Source organism: Oncorhynchus mykiss, chromosome 21, assembly GCF_057628025.1.
Source record: "Oncorhynchus mykiss isolate SJ-2025 chromosome 21, ASM5762802v1, whole genome shotgun sequence".
Taxonomy (NCBI): Eukaryota; Metazoa; Chordata; class Actinopteri; order Salmoniformes; family Salmonidae; genus Oncorhynchus; species Oncorhynchus mykiss.
This window is the reverse complement of record NC_143042.1, coordinates 39,797,506-39,817,907: the sequence shown is the minus strand read 5'-3', so window position 1 is coordinate 39,817,907 and position 20,402 is coordinate 39,797,506. Positions and strand designations below refer to the sequence as shown.

Here is a 20,402-nt window from a genome sequence, read left to right as displayed (position 1 = left end):
TACAAGTATCATACACCATTTTAAAGATAAACTTCTCTTCAATCTAGCCACATTGTCTGATTTCAAAAATGCTTTACCGCAAAAGCACACCTTGCGATTATGTTAGGTCAGCACCTAGCCACAGAAAAACATACAGACATTTTCCAAAGAAGGAGAGGTGTCACAAAAGACAGAAATAGTGTTAAAATGAATCACTAACCTTTGATGATATTCACCAGATGGCACTCCCAGGACTCCATGTTAGACAATAAATGTGTGTTTTGTTCGATAAAGTTAATCTTTATGTCCAAAAACCTCATTTGAAATTGGTGTGTTGTGTTCAGAAATGCATTGTCTCAAACAAACATCCGGTGAAAGTGCAGAGATGCACATCAAATTACAGAATTACTCATGATAAACATTGATAAAAGATACAAGTGTTATGCATGGAATTATAGATAAACTTCCCCTTAATGCAACCGGTGTGTCAGATTTCAAAAAGGCTTTACGGCGAAAGCACACCTTGCGATTATGTTAGGTCAGCGCCTAGCCACAGAAAAACATACAGCCATTTTCCAAAGAAGGAGAGGTGTCACAAAAGTCAGAAATAGCGTAAATATTCACTTACCTTTGATGATCTTCATCGGAATGCACTCCCAGGAATCCCAGTTCCACAATAAATGTTTGTTTTGTTCGATAAAGTCCTTCATTTATGTCCAAACACCTCCTTTTTGTTTGCGCGTTTAGCTCAGTAATCCATAAGCATAATGCGCGAGGGCTTAGTTCAGACGAAAAGTCAAAACGTTATATTACAGTTCGTAGAAACATGTCAAACGATGTATAGAATCAATCTTTAGGATGTTTTTATCATACATCTTCAATAATGTTTCAACCGGACAATTCCTTTGTCTTTAGAAATGAAAAGGAATGCAGCTAGCTCTCACATGATTTAGCTCATGGCATTCTGCCAGACCCCTTAGTCAAACAGCTCTTATTCGCTCCCCCTTCACAGTAGAAGCCTGAAACAAGCTTCTAAATACTGTTGACATCTAGTGGAAGCCTTAGGAAGTGCAATATGACCCCATAGACACTGTATATTGGATAGGCAAAGACTTGAAAACCTACAAACCTCAGATTTCCCACTTCCTGGTTGGATTATTTTCTCAGGTTTTTGCCTGCCATATGAGTTCTGTTATACTCACAGACATCATTCAAACAGTTTTAGAAACTTCCGAGTGTTTTCTATTAAAATCTACTAATTATATGCATATTCTAGCTTTGGGCCTGAGTAGCAGGCAGTTTACTCTGGGCACCGTATTCATTCAAGCTAAATACTGCCCCCCCAGTCCCAAAGAAAATATTTACTAAATAAACTAAAGTAAAAAATGTAATAAAAAGACACAATAAAATAACAATAACGACCTGTTCCAAGTCAATGTGCGGTGGCACAGGTTAGTTGAGGTAATTTGTATATGCAGGTATGGGTAAAGTGACTATGCATAGATAATAAACAGTGAGTAGCAGCAGCAGGGGGGGGGGGGGGGGGGGTCAATGTAAATAGTCCGGGTGGCAATTAGATTAATTGTTCAGCAGGCTTGGGGGTAGAAGTTGTTAAGGAGCCTTTTGGACCTAGACTTGGCGCTCGAGTACCGATCGAGTAACACACCAAAGCGTCATAGCATTTTGGTACACCAGAAATGCATTAATTTCCAATGAAACTCTGCGTTTGCCTTGCAGCATTGCGTTGCAGAGTTAGTTGCAGTGCGTTCGGTGCGGTGCATATGTTGGATTTATCAAACATGCTTCAAACTGTATGCGTAGACGGCTTGACAGAAATGGTAGCAGAAGGTGAACGTTGAACTTTTGTGCATATATATCCAGATGATGCTGCGTACTATTTTGTACGTGTTCGAAGCGTATGACTTGGGTGACTGGAGTCGTTGACAATTATTTGGGCCTTCCTCTGACACAGCCTAGTATATAGGTCCTGGATGGCAGAAATCTTGGACCCATGCCAAATCTTTACAGTCTCCTGAGGGGGAAAAGGTGTTGTGGTGCTCTCTTTATCTTGGTGTGTTTGGACCATGATAGTTTGTTGGTGATGTGGACACCAAGGTACTTGAAACTCTCCATTCTCCACTACAGCCCTGTCGATGTTAATGGGGGCCTGTTCGGCCCTCCTTTTCTCGTAGTCCACGATCAGCTCCTTTGTGTTGCTCACATTGAGGGAGGGGTTGTTGTCCTGGCACCACATTGACAGGTCGCTGACCTCCTCCCTATAGGTTGTCTCATCGTTGTTGGTGATCAGGCCTACCACTTGTGTCGTCAGTAAACTTCATGATGGTGTTTGAGTCGTGCTTGGTCTCGCCGTTGTGGGTGAACAGGGAATACAGAAGGGGACTAAGCGCGCACCCCTGAGGGGCCCCAGTGTTGAGGATCAGCATGTCAGATGTGTTGTTGCCTACCGTTACCCCCTAGGGGCGGTCCGTCAGGAAGTCCAGGATCCAGTTGCAGAGGGAGGTGTTTAGTCAAAGGGTCCTTAGCTTAGTGATGAGCTTCGTGGGCGCTATGGTGTTGAACACTGAGCTGTAGTCAATGAACAGTATTCTGACTGCTATCGATGCCACATAGGCCGTTTTCAAAGGGATTTGTTGGTTTTGAGGGGCAGTCACTCTTTAATCGTTAGCCGTAATTAAATATGTTTCAATGTGTTTATTTATTTTACATTACGTTGGGTTGTAGGTAATAATATGTGTTGATTGTGTAACCGACGCTGGAGTAGAGAAGCAGGTACAGAGAGTGAACATTTAAATTTGCACAGACATGGAACAGGACAGGAACAACATCAGAACCGGATAACACAATGACAAACGACAATTAATGCTGAAGCGGGGAACACTGCGGGGGAACAGACAGATATAGGGGAGGTACTAACACAGGTGATTGAGTCTAGGTGAGTCCAATGAAGCTCTGATGCGCGTGACGAGGGAAGCAGGTGTGCCTAATGCCGGGCAGCCTGGAGACCTCGAGCGCCAGGGAGGGAGAGCGAGCTCTGGACCCGCCGGCTGGGGCGTAGAAGCCAGACGAACGGGCAGAGGCGTGGGAGCCTGGCGAACCGACTGAGGCGTCAGAGCCTGATGATCCCTGTGGAACGTGGGAGCCTGGCGAGCCGGCTGAGACGTGGGAACCTGATGATCCGGCTGAGGTGTAAAAACCTGACGATCCGGTTGAGGCCTGACGTGGATGGGCGCCTGCCGAGCCAACCGGGGCAAGAAAAACGCTTGAGCCAGCTAGGGTGTAGAAGCTCGACAAGCAAGCTGAGGCAACCCTGTTCCGTCGGTGGTGGTCCCAGGACCCGACGTCACCACCAACAGAAAAGCCTGCACTTTCCGATGCTTCGCATTCTGTAAGAGTCAACGCTGGAGTAGAGAAAAAGGTACGGAGAGTGAACATTTAATTTTGCACAGACAGGGAACAGCGGCAGAACCGGGTAATACAAAGACAAATTACAATTAATGCTGAAGTGGAGAACAGAGCGGAGGAACAGACAGATATAGGGGAGGTACTAACACAGGGGATTGAGTCTAGGTGAGTCCAACGAATCGCTGATGTGCGTGACGAGGGAAGCAGGTGTGCGTAATGATGGTGGCAGAAGTGCGTAATGCTCGGCAGGCTGGCGCCCTGGGGCAGACGTGACAGATTGTGGGGGAAAACACAAAATAAACTGAATTCTCCGAATTGGTATTTATCCCATTCCCCCGAAAGCATCACATGACATGATTTATTTTATAAAAAACAGTGCTTTTTATTTCTGTTATACTGTGGAAAAATAATTACATACCATTTTTTAAAAATATTGGAGATAATGAAATTAAAAAATGAAAATTTGATCACTTTCTGTTGTACATCTTTTGAACAGTTTTTTTTCTGCTACGTAGAACAGTACAATAAGATAAACATTGTATTTCTAAATTCAAAGACACAATAATACAGGATACAGTCCTACCAGAGGTATAAAAGTATTGGAACAGGATCGTGAAGAGAAATGATATGGACATATTACTGAAACGCACTCACACACATGAACACATACAGACATGCACACACACATACTGTACACACTGACATGCATACAATAGTCACATTCACACGCAGGTAGAGAACTGTATGTCTATGCATTACACACACACACACACACACACACACACACACACACACACACACACACACACACACACACACACCTATACAAACACTGTACAAATAGATGTGCATACACACACTCTCTCTTTCACGCACAAACATTCGCACAATAGCACTCCACTATCCGTATATCAATAGTGTAGACAAACCTTCATTGAACCTCTCCACACACATTCTCCTCTGGCCCTCGTGGCTGATTGTGTGTGAGGAGGAATGAATGATGAAAGCATTACCGCATGTTCCCTAAGGCCACTCTTATACACAGCATCTCACTAGCCTGGTCCCAGGTGCTGTTTGTTCGCAAGCGTGACAATGACCGTAGGAGTGGGCAAGACAGCATAACCAGATCTGCAACCAGGCTACCACGTCACCTCTCTCTATTTCAGCAGGGGGCACCAAACTAAGGTTTATAGCCTGGATCCAAGCGGAATCCGCTATGTTTCACCATATAAAATATGTAGTTCATATAAATGGTGAAACGTAGAAAATTCAGTTTGAATGCCAGGCTAGCAGGCTTATACTGTAGTTCCATACGCCCGGACTGCCTCAAGGCCTGAACACCTTCCCATATAAGGACTTCCTGCATGGTATCTACTGCATTTAAATGCTTGTAACCCCAGATTTACATCAAATAAAGAGCAAACATGGACACTTGGAAAAAAGGTTCTTGTATACCCTCCCCTTCCTGAATCTTGCCAGTCATCATGGCTGACAAAAACAGGTACTCAAATACTTCTTCGTGTTTCTCTTTGTTTGTTGAGGTGAATATCACCCAAACAAAGACTAAACACTCTCAAGTTTGAACATCTTGGTCCACAGACACTTCCTTCACAGAAATATGACCAAAATAAATCTGTAAAATGTTAAAAAATAGAATAGAAAGCTCTAGTTTGTTGGTGTGCAAATAAAAACAGACTCATATAATACAGATATATGTAGATGATGGATTTCTAAGCAATGAATACTGTTTGTAATGCAGTGCAAAACGTACGATGACCCCACTAACCAGCACCAATGGCGCCAATGAAGTGGAGCAATGTGGGATATATATGTGCTCTAAAATCACTGTATAAAACAACAACCAGCTAAAACAAAATGGCGGCCAGTCATGACCCTCCACTGGTTGAGGTTTCTCCCGCCCTTCGAATGAGTACCATACTTGACGGTCAATTTCTCCATGATATGCCTTACTGTAATATTTGGCAATCGAATATGGAATAAATTGCCTGTAGCGCTCCCTCTCGTCATTCACAACAATCTAAATTCATAGCACACATGCTATTTATTTCGATAATTAACATCTAAAGATCTTTTGTTCTCTCTAGTCCCGTCTTCTCTGGTCTTGATTGGACTTTTGCTTTCCGCTCTTTCAGAGTGAAGATCTGAACACTGGGATTGTGGGAATTCTAGATTACCAGGAATTCACTCGTTATCCACTGATCTGGACTCTCTCTTTCTCACACGTATGTTTGAGAATGTGAATGCGTGTGTGCGGCCTCTGTGTGCGTCTGAGTGACAGTGTGTAGTATGAGAATGCACCCTCACCTCCCTGTCTCGTGGGGAAATTCTAACTCCTCTGTGTGTGTGTGTGTCTGCGTGTGTCTGTGTGTATATCTGCGTGTGTGTGCTCACATGTACAGTATATGTGCGTATGTTTGAGAATGTGAATGCGTGTGTGCGGCCTCTGTGTGCGTCTGAGTGACAGTGTGTAGTATGAGAATGCACCCTCACCGTCTATGTGACTGTGCACTGTATGTCAGCTATCCATCTCACACATGTGTCTGCATCCTCTGTGTGTGTCCTCTGTGGCCGTAGTCAGAGTGCTGCGAGGTATAGGAGAAGCGGGTGGAGCTTCCATACTTCCCCAGTCCAGTCTCTGACCCTGACGGAGTCGCCCCCGGCCCCACCCCCACACCAGGCCCCACCCCTGGCACAGGCCCCACCCCCGACCCCACTCCGTACATCTCATAGGAAGGCCCGGTTTCCAATGGAGCCAGACTGGGCGGGGCAAAGCCCATGCGGTAGGGGGTATAGGGGTGAGAGGGATAGCCGTAGTTGTCATAGGCCAGCTGAGGGGAGTCCAACAGGCTGCAGTCCCCAGGGAAGTCGCTGGTCTGCGGCGGGGGGTTGGGAGGGGGCTGCTGGCTCTGCCCAGCCCGGGTGAAGGTGTTGAACTGGGCGTAGCTGTTGTGGGAGAGTCTGGAGGGGGGCCGGGGGTCGTAGCAACTGGGGCGACCGGGGGTGGAGATTGTCCCTGGGCCTGGAGGGCCTCCTCCGCTGGCTGTGGCCCCTGTTCCTCCAGCACTGCTGCTGACAGAGGCAGCTCCCCCTGGGGTGTTGGAGGGCCGGTAGTCGGAGTAGTGCATGGAGCGGGAGGCAGGGCGACCCTCGTCAAGGGTGGAGGCTCGCACGTTGTAGTAGCCGTTGGTGGGGTCCTGGAGAGAGCAAGATTAGAAAACATATTGTCACTAAGGTGTACATGTGTGTACATGTGTGTCTGTGTATGTACAGTGCCTTCAGAAAGTATTCCTATCCCTTGACTTTTTCCACATTTTGTTGTGTTACAGTCTACACACAATACCCCATAATGACACACAATACCCCATAATGACAAAGTGAAAACATATTTTTAGAAATGTTTGCAAATGTATTGAAAATTAAATACAGAAATATCTAATTTACATAATTATTCACACCCCTTTTCTATGATAAGGTACTCCAAATTGAGCTCAGGTGCATCCAATTTCCTTTGATCATCATTGAGATGTCACTACAACTTGATTGGAGTCCACCTGTTGCCAATTCAATTGTAAGGCACCACAATTGCATGTCAGAGCAGAAACTATACTGTCTGTAAATCTTCGCGATAGAACTGCGATGAGGCATATATCTGGGGAAGGGTAGAAAACAATTTAATTTATTTGTCATTTTTAAAGTTTTTTTTTTTTACCCCTTTTTCTCCCCAATTTCGTGGTATCCAATTGGCATTAACAGTCTTGCATCTTAGCTGCAACTCCCACAAGGACTCGTGAGAGAAGAAGGTCGAGAGCCGTGCGTCCTCCGAAACACGACCCAACCAAGTCGCACTGCTTCATGACACAATGCCCACTTAACCTGGAAGCCAACCACACCAATGTGTCGGAGGAAACACCGTACACCTGGCGACCTTGTCAGCGTGCATGCGCCCGGCACGCCACAGGAGTCGCTAGAGCGGGATTGGACAAGGACATCCCTGCCGGCCAAACCCTCCCCTAACCCGGACGACGCTGGGACAATTGTGCGCTGCCCCATGGGCCTCCCGGTCACGGCCGGCTGCGACAAAGCCTGGAGTCAAACCAGGATCTCTAGTAGTACAGCTAGCAACTGCAATGATATTTCTAGAGTGTTTAAAGTTTCCAAGAGCATGTCATCTCCATCATTAAGAAATTGAAAAAATGTATAAATATGGAGGTGACCAAGAACCCAATGACCACTCTGACACAACTACAGAGTTCCTTGGATGAAATGGGAGAACCTGCCAGAAGGACAGCCGTCTCTACAGCATTTCACCAATCTGGGCTTTATGGGAGAGTGGCCAGACGGAAGCCACTCCTGAAAAGAAAGCACATGACAGCACGCCTGGAGTTTGCAAAAAGGCACGTGAGACTCTTGAGAGCTTAAGGAATGAGATTCTGTGGTCTGATGAGACAAAAATGTAACTATTTGACCTGAATGCAAAGTGCTATGTCTGGAGAAAACAGCTCATCACCCTTCTTACACCATCCCTGCTGTGAAGCATGGTGGTGGCAGCATCATGCTATGGGGATGCTTTTCAGCAGCAGGGACTGAGAGACTGGTAAGGATAGAGGGAACAATGAATGGAGCCAAATACAGGCAAATCCTTAATGAGAACCTTCTTCAGAGTGCAAACGACCTTAGACTGGGATGAAGATTTATGTTCCAACAGGACAATAACCCAAGCATACAGCCAAAGCAACGCTTGAATGGCTTCAGAACAAGAATTTAAAAGTCATTGAGTGGCCTAGCCTAAAGCCCAGACTTGAATCCTATTGAAAATCCGTGGGAAAAACTTGAAGATTGCTGTTCACTGCTGCTCCCCATCTACTTTAACAGAGCTTGATAAAATCTGCACAGAAGAATGGGAGATATCCCCAAATCCAGATGTGCAAAGCTGATACAGACATACCCAAGATGACTCAAAGCTGTAACCGTCACCAAATGTGCTTCTACAAAGTATTCACTCAGGGATGTTGCATTTCATTTTCAAGAAACTTGCAAAAATGTTTTTTTTTTTTTAAAGCAAACTTTTTTATTTAATTCATTTTGAATTCAGGCTGTAACACAACAAAATGTGGATTACGTCAAGGTGTATGAATACTTTCTGAAGGCACTGTATGTGTGTCAAATAATCTCACCTTCAGGTCGTACTCCTGGCGAGTGTCTAGCGTATCGCTACGCAGGTCCTGCTTGAGTTCTATATCGTCTTTAAAGGGCTGAGAGGAGGGAGAGAAGGACACAGAAGAGGGCAGAATCTAAACCATCAAACAATGAAAAAACAACAAAGGAGGGGAGGAATCCAACATAAGGAGGGACCGAATAATTAAAAAAAGAAGAGGGAAGGAAGAGAAAGTGACAGATCGTATTTTAAGTTGAAAAGGGTCATCTTTAAGTGTTAAAAAATTATTATATAGTATTGTGATTGAAAAGATAGAACAGCATAAGTTGATATGACAGAAATGTGTTTTTTTGTTGCATTTCTGTTAGTGGTAAAGTAATAGCTTCAGAGTTGAGGCGTCGTTGGAATTATTGAAAAAACACTTTAGTGATCGCCTGATGGGAAACTGGGGTAACATAAACCAAAGGAGGCAAAGTTCAAGGCAACCTGCTGTAGCGTTGTGATGGCGACTCACCGAGTACATGGCCTTGACCATGCGTGATGCTGTGGAAACGCTGCCGGAGTCCTCCTCCAGACTGTGGGTCTCCTTGTTTATTGTCTCTACCTTGATGTCTGGTTTACCCAGCGTGACCCCACGACGGCCTGGAAGCACAACACGACAGCACAGCACACAGTTGAATACTGCTGGATATATGTCAGGGTATATTGATTTGGATACAGTATGTGTATGTACTTTATATGTTTGAATATATGTATGTAAGTGTAAACATGTGAATAATATATTGCATTCTGAGGAAGTTCAGGTGTATACTGTATGATGTTTTCAATGCATCGGTATCTGAAATATGTATTTGTATGTGTTTTCTACTGTATTTTACAGGTGTATGTGTTTGCTACTGTATTTTACAGGTGTATGCTTTTGCTACTGTATTTTACAGGTGTTGTATGTGTTTGCTACTGTATTTTACAGGTGTTGTATGTGCTTTCTACTGTATTTTACAGGTGTATGTGTTTGCTACTGTATTTTACAGGTGTTGTATGCTTTTGCTACTGTATTTTACAGGTGTTGTATGTGTTTGCTACTGTATTCTACAGGTGTTGTATGTGCTTTCTACCTTATTTACAGGTGTATGTGTTTGCTACTGTATTTTACAGATGTATGTGATTGCTACTGTATTTTACAGATGTATGTGTTTGCTACTGTATTTTACAGATGTATGTGATTGCTACTGTATTTTACAGGTGTATGTGATTGCTACTGTATTCTACAGGTGTTGTATGTGCTTTCTACCTTATTTACAGATGTATGTGATTGCTTTTGTATTTTACAGATGTATGTGATTGCTACTGTATTTTACAGATGTATGTGATTGCTTTTGTATTTTACAGATGTATGTGATTGCTACTGTATTTCACAGGTGTATACGTTTGCTATTTCCTAGATGGAGTTCTCACTTACTGCCTTTGCGCTGTCGGTAGAAGATGAGCACCAGGACTAGTAAACACAGGAACAGCAGGATGGTGCAGCCAACAGTCCCTCCTGCTATTATACCCACTGGTACCTCCTCTGAGAGGGGGAATAGAGAGAGAGAGAGGGAAGAGAGATAGAGAAGGAGAGAGAAAGCAAGAGAGAGGGAGGAGAGAGAGAGAGAGGGCGAGAGAGAGAGAAATAGAGAGAGAGAGAGAAATAAGAGAGAGCGAAGAAGGATAGAGGGAGAGAGGTCAATGCAATAGGGTTCAGTTAGCTGTTTATACAACATGCCAATTCAGCTAAAACACTATAATAGAGCACGCATGAATACATGCTGATTATTGTTGTTGTTGTTTTTGAGGAGGGATGTCTGGTCGAGTATGAATATAATGCTACTGAATATAACGATGTTGTTCGTCTCTGGGCATACCGGTCTCTTCCAGGGTGATGATCATGGTCCCAGGTCCGAAGGAGTTCCAGGCGGTACAGTTGTAGGTGGACAGGAAGTCAGCCTCCATGACGTTGTTGATGGTGAGGGTGGAGAGGACAGCCCCTCCCTCAGACAGAGGTTTACTCTGCTCCACCGTGTACCTCTCCAACAGAGTCCCCTTCTCCTTCTCCCACACGTTCTCCTTCCACGCCCACACCTGAAACACAGGCAGGCAAACAGGCGCACATTAACACACACCCATATACCATACTGCATGTGCTCTGACACACACATGCATTATGTACAAACACATATAAGCATAGATGTGCATATGCACATATGGAGGAATATACACACAGGGGTGGACTTAGTGATTTGGAGGCCTCAGGTAGTATAAATAAATATAGGCCATAGGTCCATTATAATTTCTATATACTTTATATCTGGTTTTAGGTAGTTAGGGATTCACTGATGTGGCAATTCTGGGACAATATCTATATCTGACATTGTCTTCGGGAATATCGACCAATACATTTTGTTATTGTATGGCCTTCTTAACCAATCAAGCACAGATACAAACTGCAATCAAGTTTCTATGCTCATGAAGCTAATAAGAAAAGATGTCAAATCACTCAAACATGGGAAAGGTGTAACCATTTTCATTGGCATCACAAAGTGAGTGAAATGGATCAGAAAGATATTGGAAAGTTCCTCAAGTAATAAATTGTGTGTGTAGAAAAAAAAAGACACGCGTTGTTTTGCAATTGCGGTTCTGTCACAGTCCCTTCCGACATGTCCTGCGCAGCTTGGGAGTGTCGTAGAGGGAAACAGAACGAGTCGAAGATTTCAGGAATGGGATCATAATAGCTTATAGACCTAACAGTTTAAAAGCTGGGGCAAAATTCAGAGGGAGAAAAAAGGAATCCGCTCCGTTTGTCACAACCAGAGATGGTCACAGCCTCTAAAATAGCGCACATCGGATGAGGACCTCAAGCCAAAGAAGAAGAAGGCAAGATAACAGAGATATTATGTATTATTAAGCAAAAGGAAGGCAAGTTCTGCCACTGTGTACACATATGTACAGTGTACACAAAGACACACACACACTAAAGTAAACAAACAAGCGCATACATTCCAAAACATTCACACACACTTACAACGCCCACATTATGAGATTCACACACTACCAGCGGCAACTGTTCCAAGCAGCTATATTGCTCTAATCCTGGACTTTAGAGTTACATGCGGTGGTTTTAGAGTTGGTAAGAATCTTACACACTTCCTCCACTTCCAAGCCACTAAAAGCTATTATTCACACTGAAGCATGAGAGACTATTTGAAATTGCACAAGGCCACGTGTTCCCGTAATCTACCATTCATTCTGAAAAACGAGAACCTCTGGCATAGGAATTTGCAGGGACAACTGTGCCTGTCCTTCATATTTTATAACTATTTTTCTGTCCCTGCATTAGAGACGCGCCCTGGTGCGTCAGAGAGAATTAAACTCACAAGGTTTAGAGAGGAGAGGGGGGCGAGACCAACTACACGCTGACTGCATCCAAAATGGCATCCTATTCCCTATACAGTGGTACACTATGTACACCATATGGTACACTATGTAGGGACTAGGGTACCATTTCAGACACAGACATCTGTCTGAGTGCATCCGGACCAGAGAGACAAGTGGAGTGAAGGCGATAGAAGTGTCCCCAACTAGACACATTGGGTTTGTTGACATGGTGGGTCTCAGGACAATTCCGAAGGATTTTGACGGCCGTCACAAGACATAAAAGCTGCGAGAGTGTTGACTACGCCAGTCTCACGATGACGATAATGTACAGGTGGTAATGTGTTCATGTAGAAGCTTGCAGTAGAGTTTGTACAGTATCCACTGTCCACTTACAATCTTGTCCGGTGGAGGTGTGCTGGCGATGTAGCACTTGACCTCTCCTCTCTCCCCCCTCACTGCATACTGAACAGGCTCACTGGAGATGATGGGGGGACCTGGATAGAAAGAGAGAGAGAAAGAGAGAGAAAGTGTGAGGGAGTGGATATTCCATATTATAAACTGGGTGGTTCGAGCCCTGAATGCTGATTGGCTGTCGGCTGTGATACTGTATATCAGACCACGGGTATGACAAAACACTTATTTTTACTGGTCTAATTACATTGGTAACCAGTATATAATAGCAATAAGGCACCTCGGGGTTTGTGGTATATGGCCAAATATACCACAGCTAAGGGCTGTGTCCAGGTGCTCTGTGCATAAGAACAGCCCTTAGCCATGGTATATTGGCCGTATACCACACCCCTCTCTGGCCTTACTGCTTAATAGTACTTATGGAACCCTTTTTTTCTGAAAGGGTACTGTTGTGTGTGACCTTTGGTGTTACGTACCGTTGACAGTGAGAGTGACCTCTGTCTCTCCCACTCCGATCCTGGGGACGATGGCCTTACACACATACTGCCCAGCGTCCGCCTGGCTCACTGACTTCAGGAACAGCTGGTTGTTATTACTAAGGACCTGTAAGGGATGGAGAGATAGAGGGAATCAGGGACAAGCAGAGAGAGAGAGATGAACAAAAGAAAAGGGGAGTGAGATGATGTGGCCTGACATCATTCTACTTTCCTTCAGGGGCAAAACATGATAAAAGAGGAAGACTTGAGAAAGAAGAAATGAGAGATAAAAACGCAGATTGGCATTTATTGGGATGACTCACGTACTGGAGGCAGCTCTGCAGAGTGGTTACTAGCTGGCACAGCCACAAAGTCAAACCTAACCCTAACCTTAACTACACTGCTAACCGTAATACCTAACCCTAGTCTTGTGTTGCCATACCTACAAAATCACATTGTTGTCACACCCCCCTTGGAGGTCTGGAGAATTTTGTATTGCAAACACTTTTTGATTGGATGTTGCTTTTCAAGAATCCCCCCACACGCCCGTAGAAGGGGTGCTGTGTGTTATGTGCGTCCCTGTGTTCCGTCCGGGTAGTGGTTGCCCATGTTGGCTTTAAGTGCTAGTTTTCAAGTTATCAAGTGCGGCTGACAGTGTGTGATTTATAGGTATTGAAATTGGACTATGCTGGTAAAGTTAAACGTCACTCACAGGACGTTCTAAACCGCTCTGGTGACAGATTTTTTTCCATTCATCCACATGGCTGCTGGCTGCGCTTTGCTACCACTGAAAATATAACTATTTTTGTTTTTGTAAGGACCCCAGAAACGGAGGCAGTGCCAGAACCTTTTCAAGTAAGTAAATACATTTTTTTTTAAATGTAAAAGAAAAACAACATAATATTAGCTAGCTAGCTACACTAGGCCAACTCAACTGAGCTGCTTGCTAGCTAACGTTACACACTGTTGAGTTTTGTCAATTAAATGTCATCAGCTACCTAACTTCCTATAACTAGCAATCTTTATGTAATTATTCTAAATTAAAAATCCAAATGCATTTGTAGATAACAGCCACGGAAGAGGGTGAAATTGCAGCTCCAGCTGTCAGTAAAGGGAGAGTGTAGGCTACTTACTGGATAGTGCAGGTAACTTTGAGAGGACATTGTGAAAAGATTCTCTGGTTCCAGTCCCCAGAAGGTTAAACTTTGAGGACAGGGAGATAATAGCAACATCATATTTAGTGCTGTCAAATTTGAGTATAATGAAGCCTGTTTCTTTGTGATGTTTTCTATCCTCAGGAAGCTTTGAAAGCCTGTTTGTAGATGAAGAGAAAGATCCCAATGAAACTCCTACGAGACTTAAGGGTATATCCTATATGCCATGGATTATACAGTGCCTTTGGATAGTATTCAGACCCCTTGACTTGTTCAACATTTTGTTACAGCCTTATTCTAAAATTCAAATATAATTTTTTTACCTCATCAATCTACACACAATACCCTGTAATGACAAAGGAAAAACTGGTTGGGATTTTTGCTAATCATTTTTTTTTAACAAAATGAAATATCACATTAACATAAGTAGTCCTTGCTGCTGAAAAACATCCCCACAGCATGATGCTGCCACCACCATGCTTCACCGTAGGGATGGTGCCAGGTTTCCTCCAGACGTGACGCTTGGCATTCAGGCCAAAGAGTTCAGTCTAGGTTTCATCAGACCAGAGAACCTTGTTTCTCATGGTCTGGTGTCCTTCAGGTGCCTTTTGGCAAACTCCAAGCAGGTTGTCATGTGCATTTTACTAATGAGTGGCTTCTGTCTGGCCACTCTACCATAAAGTGCTGCAGAGATAGTTGTCCTTCTGGAAGGTACACCCATCTCCACAGAGGAACTCTAGAGCTGTGTCAGAGTGACCATCGGGTTCATGTTTGGCTCTGCGGCCAGCTCTAGGAAGAGTCTTTGTGGTTTCAAACTTCTTCCATTTAAGAATGATGGAGGCCACTGTATTCTTGGGGACCTTCAATGTGTAGACATTTTTTGGTACCCTTTCTCAGATCTGTGACTCAACACAATCCTTTCTACGGACAATTCCTTCGACCTCATTGCTTGGTCTTTGCTCTGACGTGCACTGTCAACTGTGGGACATTATATAGATGGGTGTGTGCTTTTCCAAATCATGTCCAATCAATTGAATTTACCACAGGTGGACTAAAGTCAAGTTGTAGAAACATCTCAAGGATGATCAATGGAAACAGGATGTACCCGAGTTAAATGTCAATCTCACAGCAAAGGGTCTGAATAATTATGTAAATAAGGTATTTCTGTTTATGAAATTTTGCAAAAATGTCTAAAAACCTGTTTTTGCTTTGTCATGGGGTATTGTATGTAGATTGCTGAGTTATTTTTTATTTTTTTTTACAATAAGGCTGTAATGTAACAACATGTGGAAAAAGTCAAGGGGTCTGAATACTTTCCAAAGGCACTGTATGCGTAGGCCTACCTATGTTGGAAAATGTTGTATCCAAAAATACAGTTAAACATCACACACAATGTATAAACCTATTACAATTGGAGCAGGACAACCCTGCTGGAGGTCTGCTGGGTGAGCAGGGTTCTGTTACAGCCCAGCAATAACCCACCTGATTCTGGGCTGGAATAGAAGTCCGCTCACCCAGTAGATCAAGGATCAGTGGAGCAAGGTATCCATAGCTGGTATGGTGTTTTTTGTGTTCACCTGAAATGATGCTTTAGTAATTATAAAATACTTGTTACTACTCAATTATCTATTGTTGTTTAGACTAAGGTGCCTAATCTTTACATACGAGTTATCTTATTTGTACATGTTGAAGTGTTGATTCTTTGAAGTGAAGTGTTTAAACTTGTTTAACAATTTAAACAACATTTTCTAAATGAACTAGTGTCAATGTTAAGTTGCCCTTTCCTGCAGTCAATTACCAAAAGTGTCCTCTTTGACCTCATGAGTGGAATGATATTAATATTTTAAATAATTTCACAATTATTGTCAAACAGTTTTGTTACATTTCAGTCGTCTGTGATGTACAGTATCTCAAGAGGAATATTGGTATGCAAACTCAAAATTGAATATACTTCAACTCTATATCTGACATGATACAGGTGTCTCCTTTTTTAAAAGCCCATAACCATCTGTGTGAGGTGTATACTTTTGTTTCAACGTAGATTTGTTTAAGACTACCAAGAATCATCCCTCTGTGTGACCCTGATTTAGACCACTGCAATAAAAGGTTCCTCATATTATCAAAATCCTGCTATAAAGAGGGGTTCTTTCTCTAATGTGTCTCTGTTTCTGTGTTGTATACTCAAATGAACATTTCCTTTTTGTCTAGTCGAAAGCTCTCCAATCTGTTTTATTTGATTGTCACTCTCTCAGTATATCAGCTATGTGAATCCACTTGGCAGCTTATCACATGGCAGGCATCACCAACATAGACCTACAGTAGGATGTTCTTTTATTTCTTTCATTTTAGCAATGTTGCTTGCAAATTGATTGCAGTGTTCCCCCATGGATAGACAGTACATGGTGGCTCTATGTATCACTGACCCTGCATAAGCTAGCGACTGGGCTAACCTTTTAGGTCAACAATATGCTGTTTTTATGAACATTTTGCTGGCTTTATAATCGCCAGAGAAGTTAGTTATATCTAGGTAGCTTACAAGGTTAGCTGACTTTTAGAAAAAATGAACCTCATTGTGGCTAGCTACATCTTGTCCCTTATGCTAGCCTTTACAGACACATATCACTTCAGAAACTTCAAAATTAAAAACATGGATATGGTCAGTGTTGTAGACAATTTCTCCCCTTTTGCTGCAGCTTTAGCTCATCTCCAAATAACATTGAAATGCTGTGAAAACCAGAGTGCTGCAAACATTCTAAAATGTTTTGTTAGTTTAAATGTTTTGTCCTCACGCAGTGTTGCCCCTACAGCACTAATCTGGGGGGCACCTTTGGAGCTCCGCCCAAACAAGGCATTTGATTGGTATGGCGTGTTGCGCGGCGTCACTGATTTACACCGGGTTCCGACACCGCGTTAGCTGATTTCCTCCATGGAACTTCCCCAGACTTCCCGCCCAGGCTCCCTATTTAAGGGAAGCCTGTTTCGGGACGAGGCTAGCCTAACCTTAACTTTAAAGCAAAACCAAAAAGCGCATTTCCCCCCCATGAATTTTACGATATAGACATTTTTTACTTTGCAGCTGGCCCATCTTGCGGAAATTGCTCAGTTCTGCCTCCAAGGCAAGATTCATGACAATAAACGTCAACCTGCGCGAAAAACAGGCAGAGGTGAAGAAGGACGGGATAAAATAGAGAGGGGGACTATAAAAAGATAGAAAGAGATTAGGATGGGAGAGAGAAATGGACACTGAAGGAATGAAAAATAGAATAAAATAGAGAGAGAAAAGTGAAGAAGTGAGAGAGAGACAGATGGAGGAGAGAAGCGGGGGAATCAGGAAAAAGCCATGAGAAAGAGAGAGATGAACAGAACAGAACATAAATAATAGAGAGACAAAGGATAGAAGAGAGGGAGACGATAAAGATACAGACAGCAAAAGAAAGGTGGAAAGTGGGGCCTCCTGAGTGGCGCAGCGGCCCAAGGCACTGCATGACCGCGAGTCCCATTGTGTGGCAGGGGGCGGGTTTTACTTGGCTCATCGTGCTCTATCGACTCCTTGTGGGGGGCCGGGCACCTGCAGGTTGACCTCAATCAGCAGTTGAACAGTGTTTTCTCCGACACATTATTACGGCTGGCTTCTGGGTTAAGCGGGCAGGTGTCAGGAGCACGGTTTGGAGGGTCATGTTTCGGAGGACGCGTGACTCGACCTTTGCCTCTCCCAAGCCCGTTGGAGAGTTGCAACGATGAGACAAAATCGCAATTTAATATCACAAAATTGGGGAGAAAAAGGAGGAGAGAGAGCGAGCTGGTTCTCACCATGTTGGAGCCCTTCTTCGTCCAGGTGAGGGTGAGAGGAGGGTTGCCAGCCCATTTGCAGTTCAGAGTGACATCAGAGTCTATGTCCACGGTCACTGGCCTAGGCTCCACTACCAGGATAGGACCAACTGGAAAGAGAGAGAGAGAACATTCGCCTTTACTTAACCAAGTCGGCTAAGATAACAAATTCAAATACAATACAAAACCGACTTGCTACAGGGAGAAAGCGAGATATCAAGAGAGAGGGTATAGATGATTAGGTTTAGGAGAGGTACAGTATGAGGGGAGATTGAGATCGAGTCAGGGGTGAAAGTAGATGTAATTTCTTAACGATAAGGACATCCTGTGTGTGCACGCGCTTAATCATGGAATTACATATAGAATCCCTATTAATTCAACAGGATCTCTGTGTGCCTAGTCGTAAAGGTTTGTCATGTACAGTGCCTTGCGAAAGTATTCGGCCCCCTTGAACTTTGCGACCTTTTGCCACATTTCAGGCTTCAAACATAAAGATATAAAACTGTATTTTTTGTGAAGAATCAACAACAAGTGGGACACAATCATGAAGTGGAACGACATTTATTGGATATTTCAAACTTTTTTAACAAATCAAAAACTGAAAAATTGGGCGTGCAAAATTATTCAGCCCCTTTACTTTCAGTGCAGCAAACTCTCTCCAGAAGTTCAGTGAGGATCTCTGAATGATCCAATGTTGACCTAAATGACTAATGATGATAAATACAATCCACCTGTGTGTAATCAAGTCTCCGTATAAATGCACCTGCACTGTGATAGTCTCAGAGGTCCGTTAAAAGCGCAGAGAGCATCAAGAAGAACAAGGAACACACCAGGCAGGTCCGAGATACTGTTGTGAAGAAGTTTAAAGCCGTATTTGGATACAAAAAGATTTCCCAAGCTTTAAACATCCCAAGGAGCACTGTGCAAGCGATAATATTGAAATTGAAAGAGTATCAGACCACTGCAAATCTACCAAGACCTGGCCGTCCCTCTAAACTTTCAGCTCATACAAGGAGAAGACTGATCAGAGATGCAGCCAAGAGGCCCATGATCACTCTGGATGAACTGCAGAGATCTACAGCTGAGGTGGGAGACTCTGTCCATAGGACAACAATCAGTCGTATATTGCACAAATCTGGCCTTTATGGAAGAGTGGCAAGAAGAAAGCCATTTCTTAAAGATATCCATAAAAAAGTGTTGTTTAAAGTTTGCCACAAGCCACCTGGGAGACACACCAAACATGTGGAAGAAGGTGCTCTGGTCAGATGAAACCAAAATTGAACTTTTTGGCAACAATGCAAAACGTTATGTTTGGCGTAAAAGCAACACAGCTCATCACCCTGAACATATCATCCCCACTGTCAAACATGGTGGTGGCAGCATCATGGTTTGGGCATGCTTTTCTTCAGCAGGGACATGGAAGATGGTTACAATTGATGGGAAGATGGATGGAGCCAAATACAGGACCATTCTGGAAGAAAACCTGATGGAGTCTGCAAAAGACCTGAGACTAGGACGGAGATTTGTCTTCCAACAAGACAATGATCCAAAACATAAAGCAAAATCTACAATGGAATGGTTCAAAAATAAACATATCCAGGTGTTAGAATGGCCAAGTCAAAGTCCAGACCTGAATCCAATCGAGAATCTGTGGAAAGAACTGAGAACTGCTGTTCACAAATGCTCTCCATCCAACCTCACTGAGCTCGAGCTGTTTTGCAAGGAGGAATGGGAAAAAATTTCAGTCTCTCGATGTGCAAAACTGATAGAGACATACCCCAAGCGACTTACAGCTGTAATCGCAGCAAAAGGTGGCGCTACAAAGTATTAACTTAAGGGGGCTGAATAATTTTGCACGCCCAATTTTTCAGTTTTTGATTTGTTAAAAAAGTTTGAAATATTCAATAAATGTCGTTCCACTTCATGATTGTGTCCCACTTGTTGTTGATTCTTCACAAAAAAATACAGTTTTATATCTTTATGTTTGAAGCCTGAAATGTGGCAAAAGGTCGCAAAGTTCAAGGGGGTCGAATACTTTCGCAAGGCACTGTAACTTTCAAAATGTATTACCTTTTGTTGTGGCATAAACACAACCAGTCATTATGTTTTCATCTGATTGTCAAACGATCACTTCAAAGGGCTCCTTTAGTGGGCTCCTTTAGTGGGCTCCTTTAGTGGGCTCCTTTAGTAGGCTCCTTTAGTGGGCTCCTTTAGTAGGCTCCTTTAGTGGGCTCCTTTACTAGTCTACCTGCGCAAGTTCACACACTCGCAACATATTTCCAGTCTTCAAACAGTGGTGAATGGAAAGAGACATCTTTTTTTACGTAAAACACCACAAAGAGTAAAGACATTTTGGCAATTGTCATTAATCCAGAATTGATGCATCCACTGCTGTCCGCCCGCAAGCTCGGTGTCGGCCATTCATCTCTGCCTTGGCAAAACGTCAGTGTTCTCGTCCAACCATATCGCATTTAGGAGCGTAGGCTATACCACTCGTTTTCAAGTCCATTCGCTCATTTTTCATGCCTCTGACATGCGGTAGCC

The 20,402-nt window shown here is 43.5% G+C and overlaps 1 protein-coding gene across 3 annotated transcripts in view; it reads right to left on the bottom strand.

The window, feature by feature from the left end:
* Positions 1-3,759: 3,759 nt before the first annotated feature.
* kirrel1a (kirre like nephrin family adhesion molecule 1a) overlaps positions 3,760-20,402 on the bottom strand; it is a 37,945-nt gene continuing 21,302 nt past the window's right edge. For 2 of the 3 annotated variants that reach the window (XM_021577966.3, XM_090214639.1), the window contains 8 exons: positions 17,841-17,968; positions 12,877-13,003; positions 12,383-12,483; positions 10,480-10,696; positions 10,038-10,145; positions 9,093-9,220; positions 8,598-8,714; positions 3,760-6,617 (listed from right to left, as the gene is read on the bottom strand). In XM_021577966.3, the coding sequence (XP_021433641.3) occupies positions 5,952-6,617; positions 8,598-8,714; positions 9,093-9,220; positions 10,038-10,145; positions 10,480-10,696; positions 12,383-12,483; positions 12,877-13,003; positions 17,841-17,968 (1,592 nt within the window). In that variant the 3' untranslated portion in view covers positions 3,760-5,951. The remainder of the gene's footprint in view (positions 6,618-8,597; positions 8,715-9,092; positions 9,221-10,037; positions 10,146-10,479; positions 10,697-12,382; positions 12,484-12,876; positions 13,004-17,840; positions 17,969-20,402) is intronic. The other variant, XM_021577967.3, reaches the window with a different exon arrangement.